General features: G+C 34.6%; 1 protein-coding gene across 1 annotated transcript; it reads right to left on the reverse strand.

Annotated features, from left to right (window-relative positions):
- Positions 1-544: 544 nt before the first annotated feature.
- Positions 545-10,476, reverse strand: LOC135157950 (complement C2-like). Its single transcript, XM_064115156.1, has 6 exons — positions 10,446-10,476; positions 7,390-7,572; positions 5,699-5,893; positions 4,784-4,969; positions 4,241-4,391; positions 545-2,960 (listed from the first exon to the last, which is right to left on the reverse strand). The coding sequence occupies exons 1-6, from the start codon at positions 10,474-10,476 to the stop codon at positions 2,771-2,773; spliced, it is 936 nt and encodes a 311-aa protein (XP_063971226.1). The 3' UTR covers positions 545-2,770.
- Between the last annotated feature and the right edge of the window lie 4,096 nt (positions 10,477-14,572).

Genomic DNA, 14,572 nt, shown 5'->3' on the forward strand with positions numbered 1-14,572 from the left:
CATAAACATTATGAACAATATTATGAATATAATTATACAAAAGACAGTTTTGCTGAAATTTCATGTATTCGTATCATTAATAACTATCATTAATTGCCATATGATCTACCTCTACTAATACCACTTTTATTATTATTATTATTAACATTATTAGTATTATCATTATCTTTATTTATCACTGTGTTATTATTATTATCATTATTATTATAAACGTTATAATTGTTGGTATAATACAAATTATTTTATTACTGTTGATATTTTATTTCAGTTGCCATTATTTATATTTAACCCCAAATAGGTAAATTGAGCTATCCACAAAAATCTCAAAACATTAATCTTTCAACGATTTTCTTTCCGAGACTAACCATCAGACTTCGGTAGATCTCGTTATGAATTAAAAGAGTTATAGATAATTAATCAACCAGCTCACCCTTTCTTTAATATTACCAAAAGACCATTTAACTTGAATAAACTGAGTAGAGAGAAGTCAGAAATTTATCGGACACCGTGAATATGGTGAACAAAATGCACTATCAGACGTGTATTTGTTAACAGTACTCTTTTTTAATCAATGTCTTAAACTTTGCTTATTTGTGGATACCATAATCACTAGTTTAAACATTTATTTCATTCGATGAGAAACACGGTTTGGAAAAACTGGGGGATTCACTCTTTTACTGTTTGTTCGAATGACAAGGTTACACGGGGCATTACTCCCCATAATGTCCACCAACATTCATAGTTATAAAGTACTTAATTGTAGGTTCAGTAAATACATTTTCTTCGCATTAGTATAACTATTAGTTGCATTTTAGTTCCGATTTCCGAAGCAATAATAAAACAAGAACATTAAGGAGAGTGAAAACAAAATATTTACATAGTCCCAACCGAAAAAAATGAAAGTCCTTCATTGCATCTACTAGAGCGTGTTTTTCTCACAAAAGCATGCACCCCTCCTCTATCTCTATAAATTGGTTGAAATCATTATGTTGCGTCAGGAATAGCGTTTGCAATTGGATGCGTAGACAGTGTGTATACACCTATAACTAAACCAAGCAATTTTCGCTTGAGGACGAAACGCGAATTTACCAAGTAGGGCGAATTCAGGAGTCCAAAAAAGAAGGCAGCAATTAACCTTATTCGTGTCATGTACAATTATTCTAATGTAACCGCATAAATCATGAATCACAACGGATGGGAAAAAAAGATGTGCCTATTGCAATTTTAAATAAATTGATAAAGGTATCGGATTCGGTTATTCGAACTTCTACTCACATTAAACCCCCTCAAGCTGAAAATTTAAGAAAAAGCTGAACGTTGGCCAAGTCTATACCGATTTTTAAAAATACATTATTCATTATTTTGTTTAATCTTCTCTCATTAAAAAGACATAATTTTGCAGTATCCACACACACCCTTATTCGTGCCTGAATGTATTGTTTTATTGAATAAAAGCACAAGACGCTATGATATTGTTGAACTTGCTTAAGCCTCTAAATCCTCGAAATGTAAACAAATTACGAATTGTCACAAACATAACATCAACTAATGCCCACTCCAAATTACCTATGAATCGGTCTTTTTCCCCTTTCGTCCCCATATTACTGTGGCCATCAACCAGTGGAATACGTGTTTATTTTATTCCAAAGGATGAATAGCTAGTGTGTGTTTTTTTTCTTTAGAGATTAACATTCATATTTACATTACAATCGGTTAAATTGATCACATATTTATAACATATGTTTTTGCGTTTATTCGTGAATATACACATAACTTATTTGAATCTTATTTCATATACAATACAGAGACATACAGTTAAATACGAAAAGAACCCTTGGTGGTAATCGTACGGTGACATTGCCTTCTGCTAAATTATGTATTTCAAAGCATAGAGGAGGTCTACAGCTAAACTAACCGTACACTGCAAAAACACCGGTGTTGATTTAACACCAGCCCGGAATATATGTATGTCCACACCAGAGAAGTGTTAAACTACACCAGTTTGGTTTTGGTCTAACACCAGATAGGTGTTTATACAACACCAATTAGTATTAAAACAGCATGAGTTTGATTCCAAACTGGTGTTGTTTCAATACTTCTCTGGTGTGGACATATATAGAGTCCGGGCTGGTGTTAAATCAACACCTGAATTTTTGCAGTGTAATGTTAAAAAATCATTTGTGGCGTATCTTCCTACAACATGCACAATAGAGATTTATAACCGTGTTACAGATTAAATACATTGTAAGTTTTGTTTTGAATAATTAATTTGGGAAACTAAGTTTAAACGTTTTTCACTCTACAATCATATAAGTTCCGTACATCCACACACACTTACTCATATACACTATGGTGCATCAACTTTATATGTTTTATAATATATATTAGTTATACATGTAGGAGAAATTTCCTGGACGTAATAATTAGGAAGCGAACAATAAAGCAATATATTAATGGGGGGATTATGGTTTAATAAATAACTTTCACTATGAAATTGCCATAGGTCTTACATTTTCCACAAACGAACGCATACTTCACTTTGCAGAAAAATAAATAGACCTAGGTTGCACAATGACATGGATACACAAAAACATCCCTTCTCACAAATCCAAAGCTTCCGGATATTAAACAGTAATTAAAAGCTAAGCAAAATATAAATATTATCAACACAATGTAGTTAGAAGATCTGGAGATGCTTCAATTGTATACACAAATCGAAATCACTTCAGTTTCTCTCTACAAAGAGGTGGTTTCAGTTCACGCAATTAATTCAGACTGGTTTTTCGTAGACCTCGTAGCTGGGGCTTGGATCTCCGTTTTGCTTGAGGTAAGGTTCAACGTAGAGGGATTGTTCACCAGCAACATAGTTTGCATATCCTTCAGGAACTTCAGGTAGCGGTCCTCTTTCTCCTTTCCCATTGATCTCTTCTTTTGATGATGATACCAAGCCATAACCACGACTGAATAATACAAATGAAGAAACATGAAACGAGTAACAAAATGAAGAAAACAAATACAAACAAAAGAAAAAAATTGTCCGTCCATCTGACGGTAAATTGCCAACTTGTCCACTCATTTTACGGTCGACCTTATACCATGTAGTATAATGCCATTCTGTCCATCAACATTTTTTCTATCAACCTTTTGGTCCGGGAACCATTTGGTCCAATAATCACTTTGTCCAATCACCAGTTTGTCTATTGCAATTTCACAATATTTTGCAATATTGCAGTTAGTCTAATACTCATTTTTTCCCATTCATTTTGACTTAGTCAAATTAGACCTAATGGTACATGGACTAAATGGTCATTGGACCGAGTTGTTATTAGACGAAATGGTGAGTGGACGAAATGGCAGTTAGAACCTTTGGAGGGTGGACGAACTGATGGTAGACCAAATTATATTAGACGAGTTTGTTATTGTACGAATTGGCATTAGACCAATCAGAAATAAGCTAACCCATCTTACCTGTCCGTAACAGAATTACTCAGACGGATGGTATATTAAAATCTAATATAATATTTTAGGTTTTACCAATGAAAGCCGATGCTATCTCTATAAAGGTAATCAAACAGGACATTTCTTAGTAGGTCCACGGTCTGTATAGTTCCATCTTCCACCCCCCGTTCCCTCCCTCTCTATGGCAATGTTTATCTATATTATGTTCTCGTTATAAGCGTTGCTCTATACAAAATGTTCCACGTATAGGCATGTGATGATAATAAATAGATTAATTAATTAATAAATTAATTAATCAATGAAAAATAAGGGATAACTTGAATGAATTGCATTACGATATTTTGTAATTATTTGGAATTGCCGGTAAATGCAATTCAATTTAAAATTATTTATAATTGACATTCAATACATTCCAGTTGTCCTTTAGACGTCATCGTTATAATCAATGTATCTGCGATTAAGGTAAGATTTCATAAAACCATCCAAATATTTTACTGAAGGTAGAATTTATTATCGAAATTGACAAGTCACAATTTCAGTGCCCACCAAGCTGTATTTCGTGTCACTTTTCATTGGGACAAATCTTTTTTTTTTATTGTCAATTCTAAATTGTCGCCAGGAGCATTGGGATGTGTTCTATATAATTTCTAAATAGCTAAACTTTACCTGCATACCAACATAGGTGTGCTTTCAAATATAATTAACCAGACTAAATGTGCTTATACTGATGAGGGTAAGATGTTGGTGTCGACAACATACATGTACTTTTTGAAAGACTCACTTTCTCACAAAAATGAAGAACATCGCCAAGCTCATTAGAACAACGATAAACAAAATGACGGCTGTTACAAGGAGGCCAGTGATAAAGAATTCTCGTTTGCTAGTTCCGTTGACTTGGTTTATTATGGGTGCTGGAGCTCCAGGGTTTTCATCTGTATGATAATAAAGGTCATATTGGTATCAGACAAAAACAAATAGATTCTGAATTGAAAAAATATGTAATAGTGACGATGGAAATTATTAATATTTTATACCGGATTACATAATGTATAACATGTAAGATATATATTTTATCCGTATTCACATTGGAAATATATATGAAACTAATGATACGAACGTCGGCGACAAATTGTTGTACATATTGTAAAATCACACACTTGTCAAATCTTGGCTCCGAATAGTTACAGCACGGATTTGTAAAAATATATACGTATATATCTATAGAAATGCGTGTAGATCTATCATGTTATAAAGTATACAAATTGTTGAAAAAATAATGCAAAATAAATAATGTGTATTATGGTCAAAAGAGAAATCAATTTACCATTAGGTGCTGGGCGGATTGGTGAGCACATTATGGGCTCCCCACGCCACATGCCATCATTACTGCATTCCCACACAAACCAATCAGGGTCGTCGTTACATGTGATATTGACTTGATCACCAACCTTGTACCGAGATTTGCCTGCTCGAATGGATGAGGCACTCGGTATTATAGGTGGATTGCATTCTGTAAATAAAGAAGTGGGAGATACAACTTATCAATGGTCATGGTTCCATTGGAGGAAAGTTTGACCGATGTATTACTGAAAATTATTACCCCATAGTAAATAACGCAGACAACTTCAAACTGTTGAATGCGGGGACAGGCTAGGGTGACATACAGCTAATGAAACCCTTCTGTTATGCAGTATAAGATCTCAATGAAAAACTATCAATTTACGATTTAAAACCTATATAAAGATTTGACAGAGGTTCAATCATATCAAACTTACACAAGTGTACTGATCGATATATCACTTAATTCAGACCTACTCTTAACAAAATATTGTTAATTGGTTTTCCACGTTTGCATGTAAAGAACTTTGTGAAAATTTGTTGTCAAGCGGTGCACCCCCCCCCCCCAATTCACACACACCTCGCTAAAATGTCATATTTCAAGGTTCAAATTAGAGATTTATTTTGTACACTTATCTATGTCCAAGCTCGAAACTCTTGATTATTTTTGTGTTTGAACGGGTTATTGAGTGGGTGTCGATGTGGGTAGGCATATTATATATCTTTTTAGTCAAGACGTTATGCATTTACGTAATTGCGCCGCCGTCTTAGAGGATGAAGCCATTGCTTTACAGGAGTTGGTGCAGCTGGCGTAACTCTAACAGCGATTGTTTTCGCGTATTTCTATATCCTCTGAAGGAAGTCTTTTTTAATATAAATTATATTCATCTTATGATCTTACCGACGACAGGGGCACTGCAAACAATGTTTTGCCCCATCCAGGTCCCATTCCTGCATGTCAAATTGAACCAATCGGTATCCTCATTACACGTAACGTTGATGTTGTCACCATTTTTGTACGACAGAGCAAGGTTGTGGACAGATGAGAAAGGGGGCAGCGCCGGAGCATTGCAACCAGTAGGAGCGGACACAGGAGCTGCAGAGGAAAAGTTTCAGGATACAAATACCAGTGAGTAAAATATTCTTAAGCATTTTATCATACTTTTATTGGTTTTTTTAACGTTGCATACTAAGAAATATGTCGGCATTAATTAAGACAGAGACCAATCTGGAGTAATGTTAGAACAATCACATTAAGACACCGCGCAGACACATGAAACAAGGGTTAATTTATTTATTTTCTGACTGTGCCAAAGGCTAGCAAAAGAAACAAATCAACTGTAATGGTACAATAACATACTAACATAAATGAAAAAGAAAATAAGAAAAAAAAAATGATGAAGAGGGAGAAGAAAAACAAAAACGGATCCACATATACATTTTTGCCATAGCGCACACTTACAAATCCCTAATAAAAATAAAAAGGAATAGTTTCAAATACTTTATATATTCTTTAAACTCAGTATTTTCGACCCGTTGGCTAAATATTTATCATAAAACACCACTGAAAATCGTAAAAATGCATTTATTTAAATAGAAAAAAATATTACTTAAATGATGATGATGATAAGAATGGTATTAATGGTACTAGCATTATTGACCATTATTGACAGAACAATTTGAAATATTTGATAATAATAAAATAATAACAATATTAATAATGATAATTATATAAATAATACTTATGATAAAATTGATGATGATGATTAAGATGATAATAAAAATAATGATGATGATTATAATAATAATGCAAATGATACTTGTAGTAGTGATCGTAAATCTGTTAACAATAATGATATCAATGATCACAAATAAGAGGATTGTCATTAATATCTGATAATCATAAATTGAACCAAACTCGGGTGGTCACGTGTATGACATTAAGTGCAATTTTAGAAATACAAAGATATAATTAAATTGAAGAAGTTGAACACAAAACATTATATAAATCGTCACACCTTCACTAGAGATATGGACATGAAGGAGGTATGACGTGTAGGGGGCGGTTGTCATTAGTTGATGACAAAGAAAAAAAAATTGTTCAACATTGATCAATTATTCATTAAACCACATTACTTTGGAAATAATATTAACTCATTATCAAGCAATACCTTTTATCACGTCATGCTCATGTTCGAAACTTTATTTTTTTTATTTGGCTAATAGTCATATAATGATTATCCCACGTTTTTTCAGTATATCTATGCAATGGTAGATCCATGGTCTATTTGGATATCAAGCTGGCCAAAACTACCCAGTATGAGAAGCATGAGGGACACTGTCCATTACTGATATGACAGGTTAAAGTTAATGTGGTTTTAAATGTCTTCATTGTACATGATATAGGCACATAGATATATAATATATATATATATATATATATATATAATTATGTATATATTTATAAGTATTTTTTAAAACGACTGGTAACATTGGTTATTTTATGTATGTGGTTCTCGTTCTTTTACATGAGGGATCACCGTATGAATAATGGAATTGGCATTCTAATTAAACATTATAAAGAACACTCACCGGCTGGTTCGGGACAAACCACGACAGGTCCGCTCCACAATCCCTTATTGTGACATTGCAAATTGAATGCCTCATTAGTGGTATTGCATGTGACGGTCACTCTTGAGCCAAAATCATAATTACGTTCAGCAACGTTGACCCAGGAGTGGTGAGGCAAATAAGGGGCGCTACATTGTATGGATCCTGAAAGAACAATTTAAAGAAGCATTTACATATTAACATGTTTTGTGAATGTGCCGTGTTCATAATCAACATAAATACATGCCAGATATTTGGTCAGAATTTGGCACATCTCACATTCTTCCTTTTTGCAGCCACCACGTATTTTCGATTGTATTACCTATTAGGGCATTTGGATATGTGACCCTTTTTTCTCAAATATCAAAACTACAATTTAGTCATTTTAACGTATTCCCAGTCTTTAATTATTGCATTTGGACATTGATAAGGTAAATATTGAATTTTTGTATGAATCAATTTCTTGTAAGATATGTTCTCTATTACAGATCGTGAAACTATTAGCGTTTAACAGTTGATAAATATTTCAACTAAACATTGTTAAACAAACTTTAAAAAGGGACACTGATTATTGCATTGTTATTTCATTTAAACGAATCAAATAATTTTAGAAAAGTAAAGGTGAAGAGCAAAGCCGTATTTATATAAATATATAATTGATATTGAACACGTACATTGATTACCATAAACATATATCGACACTGAATTTACACAATCAATTGACCTGTTGCATGAAATAAAAGCTCTGATGTCTTGTTTTATAAACATTTTTTTCTTTCGTGGGGGGAAAACCACAGGCAAAAGTTTTATGCACAGGCACCTTATTTGACAAAGTGACATCGACAAATGCACGCGTTAAAAATATGCTAGGTAGTTGTTTTTGAATGTTTTTTTTCGCAGGCAAAATCATATCACTAAGAACCAATGACAAGCTGGAAATAAATATGGAAATGAGTTTCCTTTCCCGGACAATAAACGCCACATACATATACACATATATATATTTTGGGGGCTATTCGTTGCTCCTACTGAAAATTTCATTAAAGAGTGACACCAAATATACACGTATTCAAAATACTGAGACTGATTTTATTAATCCAAATACCACAACAATATCCATAACAATGAGACAACATAGTAAATTTTGATGATAAAAAAATACTTGCAATGAGCGTGCCACTCCATCATATTAATGATGAATGCATGGAGCTATTAATAGCTCTATGATGAATGTAAAACATACTTGTTTTTCATGTTATGTACAGTATTAAAGGAAAGCAGCAGTGGAGTGTTCTGTCTATGAGAGAACGTCTCCATGAGATTGGATTAATCTGATTAAGATTTAGAAATGACTGTAAAGGAAGCGGACGTCGAAAGTATGAATTAATATGCTTGCACATTGACAGTTGAATCACAGTAGGAATGTTGAATTGCGTCAAACATATTGAATTGCTATCTAACATGTTACCTGTCTCGCGTTAATAATGCAGATAATTACAAGTGTACTCGTACAATAATTCTAGAACCATGTTTATGAGTTATCGTTGAAATTTATGACAGTTTAAGCTATACACAGTCCCTTCCAACTTCACCATTGACATGTCTGGTATTATTGCACTTTATGTTCTTTTCTTTTCTCGCTCACCAAGTGCATCCCCGAAACTAATTTATTTTATGCGTGTATGTAGTGAGAATATAGTTTGTCGTAACGGGCGATGTTTAACTAGATGGAACTAGCTTTTGTAAGCTATTCTTAACGAAATGTAATTTGCTGATTAAAGCACTGTTGTAGATGAAATCAATGGAAACTGTGAAAATTACTGAGTCTGTGTTGCTTCCTAAGCAGTAGCCACGTGAGTAGAGCCAAGTACTAATTGCAGTATCAAGGTACATAAAAACACAGCAAAGAAAACTTTTGCTGGCCTCTTCAAATGCATTATTTTCGTAACATCATCGTAATCTCCCCATCTCTGTAATAAATGGTTGGTGAATTCCAGTCACAACGATGATGTTTAGCTGGTGTTCAGTGCATGCCATGCTCTCAAACTTCTGTAGGCGTGGTGTAGGTGGAGTTGTGAGGGGGATGTCTAATTTTCCAGGCTGTGAGTGCGTGGGAATTGTCTATGAAAAAGAAGCGAAATAAAAAAGGAAGCTAGTCTTGAGCAGTGATCTATGTTCAAAAGGAATATGAGTAAGCTGTGGATATTAGAAGCAAAATACAATTCCACTTACCGTGACAACGAATGCCGACCTTTTGTCAAAGGACTTACATCCTAAATAATTAATAGTAGATGTGCGTATATTTAGATTTCATGATATCAAATCAATGACGAAGAATACAGTGTTTCCATTTTACAACCTTTTAATTTATTCTTTTGTTTAAAGGCATGTTTAAGAAATTGAAATTGTTCTTGCAATGCAAATACTAATTTTGTTTGATAGCTTACGAACCCTTGAAGTAATAGACACTAAAATGTACTGATTATTTATAATCCATCTCACTATCTAATTGCGTCATTGCAGAGTAAACAATATTTCTTTCTTACTCAAGAACATGCAAGTGGTAACGCTAATCTATATTTCAATATTGCTCAATACTGCTAAGAAGATAAGTCGCAAGAGACGGCTTTAAGATTTCGGTTTTACAGTTATGTGCTGCTCAATCACTCCTGAGTGTAAATTATATAATTCAGATTAATTAAAACCTAAAACAAAACATCGCATTGTAGAATATATAATTGCTCTACATTCGTAAATTGTTCAAAGGTACTATCCTTAGATTGCAATCAAACAGCCTTCAAGACAAAACTTAAATTCAAATCAAACCGCCATGAAAGTTTAGGATCATGTGCACATTTATGACAGCATACCATGTTTATAAATCAATGCAACAAAGGAAATTCCAATTATAATGTAACATAAACATAAAAAAAAAATAGTAATCATCATCATCACACAATTCAAGATGTATATACATTGGAATGAAGAAGTGTAACTCATTATGAACAAAATAAAAAAAGAAATCCGTGGGCTCTTACCTTGGATGAAGTTCCCATGTCTGTGTGTCATTTGACATATTTGAAGTTGCAAAAACAGTGACCAGCTCGATCTGGGCAACAATGTATAACGATGCTGTACTCTCGCAAGACGCGTTCAGTGACTTGTCCACGGTGAGCCGAATGTTTGACAAGCAGAGCTAAATATTCTTTCGAAACTATGTTCTCTTTTCCATGTTTACATGAATACGTCGACCCCACCCAATCTGCCCCTCTCTCTTTCCTTGTCACTCTCACTCTTACTTTACGTACATACATTATACAGGGTCTCCCTCTCACATCCCTGCATTATAGAGGCCCCTTCCTTACGATATGGACCTCACCTGGTTTGTGGTATCCCACGATTGCTTGGCGTTTCAATGACACTGTATCAAACGTGCAGATTTGGATAACTCGAAAATCATCAACGAATTTCGATCGGTAAATACGACAAGAAATTATTCAAATGTGTAGTACATACGATGGAAAGAACTTAGCTTTGAACATTCATACTATTTCAGAAATAGTAAATGCGGCGGTATCATCAGTCAAATCCACATTTTACTTAAACTTGTAAGAAATGCAATTTTTTTGAAAAAAACATCAACAACACATCTCATGTAAGATACCTCAGTATTCGTACAGTAGAATACAAAGCTGAAGGACTAAGTTTAAGACTTCAGAAACCGACGATCACAATAAGGCAAAAAGAAAGGATTCGCGATTCCAATTGTTAAATACATTTCATGGCGTATCCACATCTCATTATTACTTCTTGCCCATAAGAGCACTAGCTTCTGCCGAGCCTCTCTTTTTTCATGATTTAACTGATATTTGGATGAAGTAATTTGATCAGTTTATGTGATAGGACTCCATGAATTTAAACTGGCTTTAAAATGGACTGAACGTAAAGTCTGCAGTGGTATCTTTTTTAATGTTGCATTTTCATTCATTGATGGCACGTTGTATATTGTTTGAATCGGAAATAATAACGATAAGAAAAAAAGTTATTATATTTAGCCCTTGCTGGCAACTAAAATAAGTAATATGGCAACCAGTTCTATGTATCTGGATTCGTAGTGAATTGGTCAGAAGGTAATGACACAATATCATTCAAAACTTAATGCAATCGATGGAGGCGCCTTATAGTCAATGTCACTTACAAATAAATGTCATATTTTAGTCAAAGGCATTTTATAGAAAATGTTTTAACATTTTAATTAACTTCCAAAGAATCAACGTCCTAAAGCTCGCCAGAGTCAAAAAATAAAAAAATGCGTTTATTACAAGTAGATTGGTGATTAATTTAAGTGGATCTGATTTATCTCTTGACATACAGGATTTACTGTAAATTTGCGTTTTTTTAAACAGAGCTTCTATCTACAAGTAGTATGTTATGATGTTATTATAGAAATCAATATAATCTCTTCCGAACGCCTCACCTGGTTTGTGGCATCCGATAAACATGATAAATGCTTGGTATTTTTCTGACAATGTACGAAACGTGCAGCTTTGTTTGTGAAGTTTCTCCGTAAGCGCATGAATGCACATTTGCCATTTTTTCTCAGAGTAATTGTCATTGGACTAATGATATATGCTATTATTTCACTGTTCTTATACCAGGGCAAATGCTCATGAAAAAACAAAATAATAATGGTATATACATTTATATAGAGTTTCATATTTTGTGTTTCTAGGCGCTTTACATTGTATTCATTATTACCCCGGCCATTCGATCTATCACTGTTCCACGCATAAATTGCACCATCTCCACTACCTAGGGAGCATACTGACCCGGCAACGTTTTTATCGGATCATTTATCGGACTTTCGCATCACATCGGGTACCCATTTAACACCTTGGTGGAGGGTGACAAACCTTGATACGTGCCTTGACAAATGGCATTAGCGCCGGGTGGGATTCGAGCCCTGGATTCTTTGGCTCAGAGTCAAGTGATATAACCACACGACACCTCCACAGAATGGTTGTTTTGTGTGGACTTAGATTAGACATCCAACAAGCTAACCATGCTAACGGTAGAGCCTCGTGAATAACTTTAAATTCCATTTCAACAGCCGAATACATGCATCTTGGTATCATGGATGCATCACCATGATCACGAGTAGACAGAGTCACCTTATGAGGGCGTTTTTTCCAACTTTAAAAAAAATATATATTTCTTGGTGTGTGCCCCTTTTTCATTCCATAACATAGGTATTCTAATTTACGTATTTGAATCAGGGTACAAGTCTTGGCACTTGTAATTTTCAAAGTCTCACTTAAGTCTGAAAAAAAAGAGTCTTTAGAAGGTTGCCTATAATGCGATTAAGAACCACCACCATTGTCATTGTAAATGCTCCCATTGTCCCATAGCGTCACGTTGACGAGTTGATCGATTTGTTGTAAATGACTTTACATCTTTATTATTCGTGTTCATAAACACTAGCGTAGAAGAGTCATTGACAAAATAACCCCTATTTCGACGCCAGGACGAAAATGCTTAATTAGGGGGGGGGGGGGGATTTCGCAATACATTCAAATTAATGCATGCAAGTGTTGCATTTGCATACCCTCGGTGGAGGAAGCGATTTCATTTTCCCGCAATTTATGTTTCAAACCAAGTTTCCATCAATTTAATGTTTGCTAAAATGGATTTACAATTGTATTAGAAAAGGGGCTTACTTTGCATATGCTCATATCGTATCTACGAAAATGCCTTTTCCAGATATTTTCTTTCTTTGATTTTATTATTTGTTTTCGTGGGGAAGAGGTAGGGTCATGAATACCCATGATCGTTAGACGGCTACCCAAACGCCTCACCTGGTTTGTGGCAGTCGATAAATGCTTGGTATTTGTATGAGGCTGTATGGAACGAACAGCTTTGGTTGTTCAATTTCGTTCAGCTTACGAATTGTGACATACTAGTCGTGCCGCCTAGTTTAACCCATGCTCACAGTTAAATGAACCCAGGAAATTCGAAGCAATCCACATAATAGAAGATAAAAACGAACTTTACTGATCAGAACTTGAGTTACCTATAAAGTGGACCTCAACTGCCACCCTGCCATGTGCCTTCATTTAAAGCTAGATATTCGAAAACAACTTTAACATTTTCAACATTACTCCAACCAATTAATGTTTCCATTATATGGGGGAACATTGTAAAACATATAGGTAATATAGAAAACATACTGTTTTGTTCATACACGGTTTGGTCGTCGTATGCAAAGAAATGAAAGAAAGAAAAGAAAATGTCTACAAAAGTATGAAGTGTAAGTTGCTATATAGGCCTAAAGCGTAGTTTATATTTGCGCAAATATCCACCATCCTAGGATTTCACGGCAAATTTACACGACCCCGATGAAGCTAGGATACCCATCCGATGCTCTTAGCTGTTTTTGTTAAAAAAAATAATCTCTTCCTCAAGATAGTCATTTACCTGACCTGGGCTCCGTAACATAAAGGTTTGCAATCAATCGCTAAATACCAATGACCAATCAAGATCATCGTTGCATGCGCACTCTCTTTAAAATACTGACCGGGGGCCAATCAGTGCGGCTCTTTCATATCTGAAATTCATCGCTTTGTGTTACGGAACCCTGGTGTGAAAACAGTATGGATCATATTACGCAATGGCTGGGATTCGAACTCACGACCCCGATTTCAAAGTCGAGAGTCAGAATGAACAGACAACAATGCTAAACATAGGTCATAAAACAAGTCTAAGGTCATGCTGATCATAACATTCTCGATGAAAAGTACCAATCAATCATATTACCCAGCCCGATGTTCAGATCAGGGAAGAGTACAGTGCACATCATATCAATATCATAGGGTGGATAGAGATGCAATGAACTCTTGTGAGGCAATAAGGGTCAAGCGCGGACAAAGTTCCACATTTCTTTTTCGTGTACATGCATATTGCGTGGAGTACTTTACGATTTGGTATGGTCCCATATACTATAAGTTGTGTACTTAGGGGGTGTTGCAAGAAAATATTTGCAATCGATTGCATATATTCTGTTGCAATTTTACAAGTAATAGTTCCACGTTAACTGTAGCAAATCAGATTAAACGTCTTGTTTTAAAGAGCAGAACAACAATCAATCATTAATTTGCAATTAATTGTA

This window comes from Lytechinus pictus, unplaced genomic scaffold (genome assembly GCF_037042905.1).
Source record: "Lytechinus pictus isolate F3 Inbred unplaced genomic scaffold, Lp3.0 scaffold_20, whole genome shotgun sequence".
Taxonomy (NCBI): Eukaryota; Metazoa; Echinodermata; class Echinoidea; order Temnopleuroida; family Toxopneustidae; genus Lytechinus; species Lytechinus pictus.

What these genes read in the sequence shown, in the direction of transcription:
- LOC135157950 (XM_064115156.1), bottom strand. Translation starts at nt 10,476, where the DNA reads ATGACACACAGACATGGGAACTTCATCCAAG. An exon ending in TTGCAGTGCCCCTGTCGTCG is followed by an intron (nt 4,970 to 5,698) that starts GTAAGATCATAA and finishes CTTTATTTACAG; the next exon opens with AATGCAATCCACCTATAATA. An exon ending in AATCCGCCCAGCACCTAATG is followed by an intron (nt 4,392 to 4,783) that starts GTAAATTGATTT and finishes ATTATCATACAG; the next exon opens with ATGAAAACCCTGGAGCTCCA.